General features: G+C 33.7%; 1 protein-coding gene across 1 annotated transcript in view; it reads left to right on the top strand.

Moving 5' to 3' along the window:
- Positions 1-1,003: 1,003 nt before the first annotated feature.
- Positions 1,004-8,531, top strand: part of LOC138709112 (DDB1- and CUL4-associated factor 10 homolog) — a 47,930-nt gene continuing 40,402 nt past the window's right edge. Inside the window, exons 1-2 of the mRNA XM_069839644.1 lie at positions 1,004-1,802; positions 1,950-2,063. Coding sequence (XP_069695745.1) covers positions 1,600-1,802; positions 1,950-2,063 — 317 coding nt within the window. The 5' untranslated portion in view covers positions 1,004-1,599. The remainder of the gene's footprint in view (positions 1,803-1,949; positions 2,064-8,531) is intronic.

Raw genomic sequence — 8,531 nt, 5'->3', positions numbered from 1 at the left:
GGGAAATTTAATAGCTGATCGGTATTATCCCATTCTACCAGTTATCACTGATCACTGATTTTTCTTTAAATCTTTTTTAAAACATAAATTATTGATCGGTAAAACCCCTTGAACAGTTTGACAGCGATCATGAGGGAAATTAAACAGGTGATCGGTATTACCCCATCGTATGAGGTAACACCGATCACTGATTTTTTCTTAAATAAAATGATAATTAAAATTAGTCAAATTGTGAAAAATGTATCTACAGGTATTTAAAGATTGGGAGATAATTAATTGTTTTATTACGCACATATTAAAGAAAATGCTAATGAACTACGTACGAAAATGTATTAAAAGTGATCGGTATTAGCCCATTTTACATGTAATAGCACCAGCGTGTAATATAATGACATCAAAACGAAAATGCACAATAAAAAATCTTCAGTGCTCAAAATACAGTACCGGTATGTTGAAATTATATTCATAGTTTTAAAATTATAGTTCTTGTGTGTACCTCATATCAGTATGATTTATATCCTGCTTTGAATCAAATTATGGTATGTGTACCACGTGGAACCCTTGGAATGAGAAAATGTTTTTAAAACAATCACTTTCGACAACCTGTGAGAGGATGTTTAATAAATAATCAATAGGCTATTGTCAACTCATGAAATCTTACTCTGAAAGTAGGCTAAATACAAAAAGCGGTACAAATGTATGTCTCGCGAGACATTAGCGTAGGGCACGGGACAAGTCACCAGTCTAACTCAAGCGGCAGCGCGTTTGTCTGCTGATAAGGAGCTGCGCTTGAATGTGGATTCAATTCCCGCTTGCACTGATTACCTGGTTTGCTTTTTTTTTTTTTTTTTTTTTCGGAGATTTTCTCCAACTGTAAGGTGAATGTCGGGCAATCCATTGCGAATTCTCGGTCTCATCTCCCTATCACCAATTCCAAAGACGCTAAGGAAGCTAGTAGTTGATAGTGTCGTTAAATAACAGATAAAAAAAAAAGGAAAAAGAAAGAAAGGGGGGAGGCACGGGAATTCTAATCCGTACTTTCCCGCCAAAATCTGGACGCCTTGAATCACCTCTTGTTATGATAGACGCATGACAAGATCACGTATGTTCTCAGTACATTTTGTTGTCATGAAGATATGTTATAATCCAGTAAGTGACTTAACTGGTACGCTACTTTTAAAATGTAGTGGCTTGATATTATTCATCTCTTTATAATAATTACCATTACATTCTCATGATTGAAACTCCGACTCGTTGTCAGTTATTTCAATATATCGATAATCACAACCATCGAGTTACAAAATGTCGACGTTGCATAGAAGGTCGATACAGAACTTCCATTCAGTCACGATTGTCACAACATGGAGTGTTGGTGTAAACATGTGTAATGGTATTCTGCCATAAAGTGTGCAGGTATAATTGGTGGAAAGTGTTAATTTAAATTCGTGTGAACTTAACCCAAAAGCTCAAGACGAATATTGTGGTTCTCAGGCAGGGTGACATCCAGTTAGAATTTAAAAAATAATAATTTCCATTAATTTGTCATTGTGCTCTCAGTGGGGCCTTGAATATTGTAAGGTAAAAACCGAGGACACCACAATGCCGAAGGTGAAGACGAGAATAATGAACAATTCTTGGTTAAGACAAAGAGAAATTGGCCAACGATTTCCATTAGGATATGCTGATAGATTTTCAAAACGGCTATATTCTTCCATTCTTCCATGCACATCATGGGATCATGGAGAAAATTTGAGACATGCTATGCATGGTGGTGTATTTAACTTGGAATTTTCACCTGATGGGTAAGTTATTTTTATGTATTTTCACGTTAATATACAATATTGCTGCAGTAATATGAAATGCATCTTATCTGGATTTACATTCACCACTCACTATGCTAATAGCAAGTGTTGACATGTAGTAATTATTATTTCTCATTTTCGTTGCAGATCTCTTTTGGTTGCAGCGTGTGAAAAGAAGAGCATTCTAATGTTTGATCCTCTTTGTCGGAGACTTATACATGCCGTTGATAATGCTCACAGGGACTGTGTAAATTGTGTTAGGTGAGTTTTTGTTAAATTCCATGAGATCACTTCTTCAGTAAGCCTAGATATTGTAAATTTTGATCTCGTGTACCGCAACTTAATTGTAGTGTTAAAGTCAGCATATATTTAATAGTTTGGGATTACTTACAGTTGTTGGTTACTAATTAGACCTATTCTCCTTAGACTCACATGTGTGAGTTAATGTGTTAATGAACGTAAACTAACATAGAGAACATTTTAGGTTAAAATACCTGCTTTAACAATACTGTGAAATAAGATATGCCGGGTGTGTACGAAGTTACGCCTGATATCTATTCATGCATGCATACCCCGTGTACAAGGACTAGTAACTTATTATTAATATTATTGTTATTATTTTGTGATGCTGTTGTTGAGTGTGACTAGAATTACTGTGTCCTGGTTATGGTTATGGTTCGTTTCAGTTAACCATAATATTGAAACAAATAAATAATACTACTTGCATTTAAAATCGGGCGTAACTCTTTACACACTCATCTACATTGATAGTCAGGAGATGACAACATAAGGCCTAAGCTAATTCTTTTTAATACCTAACCTGCTACTTTCAGAACGTGTTATTAAATCGTACACCTAGCCTAGTGGTTTTATGCAGCCTGCGTGGTGATAAAACTTTGGTTTGGCGTAGGCCTATGTTGTGTTGTATAGGTAGTATGCGATTAAGAGAAGATTCCAATTTATATTATTATTATTATTATTATGTCTTGTAATTACTCGCACCTGTCACATATAATTCGTGGTAGGTACCGGTAGTTAGGCCTTGTCTCTAAGCTCAAGTCCATACTACACACTAGTGACTAGCAACTAGGTGACTTGTAAACTACACACTAGGGAGCTTTGGAAATGTATGCTTGAAACACGGCCTTCTTCATTATTTTTTCTAAAAACCATGACATCACGGTGCAGCACTAAATTAAGAAAACAGTGTCCTAATGCAGTTTTATTACGAATTATGTGGAAAAGATAAGGGCTTAATATATTACAATAATGTTTAAAACATTGTACAGAAGGTACCAGCAATGCCAGTATTCAAAGTTAACGTGTTATTCTACATTATATTTACATTATTTCACTTCCAAAGCATTTTCAGATTTCATAACCCCAATCACTGATGATGTATCCATGTTTGTTTAGTGAACAAGTCAGCAATCAAGCAAGTATTTTCATTGACTAGCTACTACGGACTTGATTGCTATGCACTATGTAGCTTTGGATCATAACTTCTGACGTCACATCCGGCTATTTAGTCAACAATCTAGTTCACTTTAGTTGAAAATGTAGCTTTGAGAAACGGCCTTAATGAACATCAATGCAAATGCGAGTAGTTAACTGAAATGTTCATTAGAAATGATACCGGCAATTAAAATTTCTACTAGTGTTTGAGTTTACCCGGGAAAACTGTGAAATACGACGGAACGACACAAATTTAAGAAGTTTGTGGGCCTATTTAAGAATTCAGTAAGTTATCATCTGAAATGAATGTTTATTGTGTCATTGTGAAGTTGCCATTTCTAGAGGTTTTGTTCATGTTTTAGTTTGCGAAAAAATGTGGAAATATAATTGATTTGTATTGTGGTGTAGCATAAATAACCTGTAAATCCTAAGTGTTAAAGGAGCAGTGAAGTATAGTGAAAGTGATGGTACAATGTTCGGTTGTGTTTCCAAGTATGAGTTATTCCATAGTGAATTAAATTAGGCCTACCTAGTTGTTTTTGCTGACGTGCTTCTGAGTTCAAAGAGAAGGCATGTGTATGTGCCCCCTGTGCTTATTAGATTTAGGCTAACCCCAGTTATACGTAAGGAAGTGCTGTAGTGATTTTACTTCAGATTTGGACATAAATCCATAACATTTTCTGTCAAATCGTGTTGTGTGTGTGCGTGCGTGCGAGCGCGCGCGCGCATTTTGAGTTGCATTAAAATACTTGAATTTTGAATTCTGAATCTCTTTCACATTGCCACTGATATGGAATTTGAATTAGGTCTATTGTTATTCTGTTTCATATTGACATACGGTTTTAATTTTTTAGTTATGAGTTTGTTTGCATTGAAAATGATTTTAATTTGGTGCGATGAACTTGTTTCATATAGAGATATATCACTTTTAAGTTACTGGTATGTGTGATGTATGTGTACTGTACCAGTAAGTAGTATGGTAAACAAATTGTGAACTTGAATTTTAGACTTTGATGGGATGATAATATGAATTTTGATGTGTCATGTCATAAGTAATCATTGAGAGAAAAAATATTGTTATGTAACATTTGTCCTCAGACAGAGTGCAGTAAATGCAGTTCCTAACCTTGTTGGAGGCATAGAGTTTATTTTTACCTTAACTGTCAGAATAGCTGTGGATCACCTTAACCTTCTGTCTATGTGTAAATGTTGAAGATTTGCTCCACAGAATAAAGAAAATGGAAGAGTTCGTAGACCAGAAGTGATGGAAATTTTGTTTCCCTATATATAGTTATTATAAAGAATGAACGTTTTCCAAATTATTATAAGTAGATACTTCTTATAATGCAACGTTAAAATAATTCTGTAGTTTTGTCTAATAATCTAATAATAGCTTGTGCTATTCAAAGACAATGACTTTCATACTCCATCGGCAAGTCTATCGTGCTATCAAAAAGGAGTGCGTTATATGGCAGTATATGACTGAACAGGCTAGTAATTATCACAATGTCCTGCCTTACATCTAGAAGTTACCTAGCATATTGTCTATGCTATATATGTATTAAATTAAAATGTGACTTAGAACATCATGTTATATGTGCTTTTTAAATACAGTGTCTTTCTCTGTCGAGTTGCCCATTGCACAGCTGCTAGCAATAGCAACCATTGATAACCAAGCTCCCGGCACTGCGGCTGACTTGAATCCCCTCCCCTTTGTAGAAGCACGGGAGTCATTCAGCGGTTTTGTTTCAGTGTGATCGTGCTTTGAAGTGCTTCTTATGAAATGTTATTTCTGTATTAGTGCTACAAGTGTTATTGTACTTGGTATTAAATGTGATTTCTGTATTAGTGCTGTGCTATAGTTTACATAATGCCTCGACATACTTACACATTACCACAAAGAATTTTTATGTATGATTCGTATGTGTTAACAAATTCTTGCAGGCAAGTTGTAAGGCGATTTTTAACTGAATATCCAGGTGTGCCCGCCCCTCATGGAGATACTGTGCGAAAACTTGTCACTTAATTTAGAGAAATAGGGTCTATTCTTGATAAGAAGCGAAGGGTAAATAAAAGTGTGCTTACAGAGGAGAAACTAGACTAAGTGGGAGAAAGATTAGAACATACTCCACAGGCTTGCACAGGAAACTGAAATTTCGGTGACCTCAGCATGGCGAGCTACCAAACTCTTAAAATTGAAACCATACAAACTCACTGTTGTTCATGAATTGTTGCCACGTGATCATGAAGAAAGGTTAAATTTTTGTAACTGGATTTTGCAAAACGTTCATGATGGAGTAATTGACCCATGCTTAATTTTCTTTTCTGACAAAGCATGGTTCCATTTTATGGGCATGTGTCCATTCAGAATGACAGTACCTGTGGAGTGCAGATAAACCCAATTTTATAGGCTACACAAAACTCCCTTACATGATTAGAAGATCGGGGTTTGGTGCGTAGTAAATGCATATAGGGTTATAGGGCCTATATTTTTTTAAACTACCATTAATGCACAGAGATACAGAAATGACATACACCATTCTTTGAACAGTTAACTGATATTGAATGTCAGGATATTTCCAACAAGACTCTGCCATGGCGCATACAGCTGACAAAACATAAAATTTAATTCAGGAAATTTTTTAAGCTAGAATCATTAGTAAAGAATTATGGCCATCATGATCCCCTGATCTAACTGTTTGCAACTTTTATGTATGGGGGCACTTGAAAAATAAAGTATATATAACGAACCCCCCACACATTAGAAAAATTTAAAGCAAGTATCAGGCGTGAAGTTGACTCTATTTCGGAAGATGAATTAATACGTGTAAGTGCACATTTCCTAAAAAGATGCCAGAAATGTGTGAAGGAGGACAACATTTCCAACATTTCATGTTATAAGGTACGTGATTATTTTTCTTTGTAATTTTACTCAATTGTACATGGTCATTTTCATTGTACATTGTATATTTGTACTGAATTAGCTGTGGGGGGAGGGGGAGGAGAAGGGTAACCTCGGTAGCTATTGCCGGCTGCCATGCAGCAGGGGTTTTGCTTTTGATTTGCCTCGAACTGGGGTATCATTGGTTGCTATTGCCGATCGCTGTGCAATGGGCGACTCGACAACGAAAGGCACTGTAGGTAATTTTGGAGATCAGTAATGCTATAATTTAAAGTGATAGTTATGGCTGAAGTTATGGTACGGTAATGATAAAGGCCTAATTAGTTTTTCTTTTGTTGCTAGAGGTATCACTGTGTTTAATAAAAGAAATGCAAATAATGATATGAAATAGTAAAAGAAAAGGAACTACAAACAGGATAAATAATATACCAATATAGGCCTATACATTTAAAGCAAGAATTGTGTAAAATTTAACAGTGGAAGCTTTTAAAAGCTTGTTTCGTTATATAAAATAATTGAAATTGTAATGCATATAGCCTAGGTTTAATCGTTAAAGCAATAAAGTAATTATAATAGTAATAATAATAATAATAATAATAATAATAATAATAATAATAATAATTTTTCTTCTTCTTTAATATCAGTGCTTTAAGTATAAGGAGTCACAAGTATATAAATCGTTGGTAAATAATTTGCAATTTACTGCAGTGTCACATTATGAATGACCTTAAGATCGTTTTGTTTTCAAATACCGTAGTAAGAATGAATGTCGTACACGCACCTTCCCCTCCCTCCTTCTCCTCCACAGGAGTTACAGCTTCCTGTTCGTGTATGGAAGGTACATAATTTCACTCACAGCTACATTTTGGCTCTTAACTATAGAATCAAGGTTTTTTAGAACAATTTCATTATAGAACCATTTTTAATTTGCGATCTTATGTAACATTCAGCTTTAATTTATAATGAATAGCATTTTAATGTCGTAACTGAACTTCTCTCCGCAATATTTCAGTTACTGATTAAGATGTATACAATTATGTCGTAAGTTACATGTGTCAGCTAGTAAAAGTAATAGTAATAATAAGCATTTGCGATTGTAACTACTACACTGTAGCTCTTCAGAGATTAGTTGATAATATTTTATGATGGTAATGAAGCTTATTAATGGTAATAAAAAGGAGACTTGACTTAATTCATGACATTTATTAAGGTGTTAGGTACAGCTTACAGCAGTAAAATTTTGGAAATATTCAACATTTTTTTCCTCCATTACTGTATCTTGTACAATAATGAAAATTAGTATATGTAAAACACTGTCCTACTGTATGAAAAAAAAAATATATATATATATATATATATATATATATATTTACGATTAAAAAAAATTATATATATATTCAAAATTAAAATTGTGGCAGTTCACTGTGCACTGATGAAGTGTTTCCTTCATAATTAAAAAAACTATCTAACATTTTGTGATGAAATCTTTTGTATGTATTTATGCATGTCATATCTATAATATGATGCAAGAGCACTTCTCTACCTCTGACAGATTGTCTGATAAAAAATAAATTCATTTAAAAATGGTCAAATATAGGTTTTTCTAACACAAAATAAAAAAAAAAATATATATATATTATTTATTAAGAAATGTAGTTGAAAGAGCATGATATTGTGAACATGAGTTTCAGCAATAAAATAAAAGAGAGAGAACATGAAAAAGTTCACAAGTTTATGAGTTATGAGGGAAACGCTTCATCACTGCACAGTGAACTGCCATCATTTTGAATTTTGAAAAATAAAAAAAGAATTAAGTCGTAAAAATATATATTTTTTTCATATAGTAGAAGGACGGTGTTTCACACATATCAATTTTTATTATTGTACAAGATACAGTAATGAAGGAAAAAAAATGTTAAATATTTCCAAAAATTTTACTGCTGTAAACTGTACCTAACCCCTTAATGGAAGAATTTCTGGTTACTGGAAAGTCAAACTTTAAGAATATATAGTACTTCATTATACCAAGACATTAAATGGAAGGCTCCTGTGAATGTGGAGAAGAGAAAGTTCTAGTAACTTGTCATGTCTGTTTTATAACAGAATTTTATTTGTGTTACTCGAACATTGTCACAGATTTATACAACAAAAGAATGTTGGCTCATTGAAAATATACAAAGCAAGCCTGTAGTGTGCTGTATCTTTGTCCCTTAAGGTTTCTAGTTTTTCTTTCAGGTAATTTTAAATATAATATATTACATTATACAGTATTTATATTCTATCTATTTTGTGTATGACTAAAAAGTATAAAGTTTCTGACAGTAACAAATGATGCTGGTTGGTGTTTTTTGCATTTTGGAGGACTGTGAGAG

Source organism: Periplaneta americana, chromosome 11, assembly GCF_040183065.1.
Source record: "Periplaneta americana isolate PAMFEO1 chromosome 11, P.americana_PAMFEO1_priV1, whole genome shotgun sequence".
Lineage (NCBI taxonomy): Eukaryota > Metazoa > Arthropoda > Insecta > Blattodea > Blattidae > Periplaneta > Periplaneta americana.
Note: the sequence above shows the minus strand (reverse complement) of the source record. Positions and strands in the feature narration are given on the sequence as shown.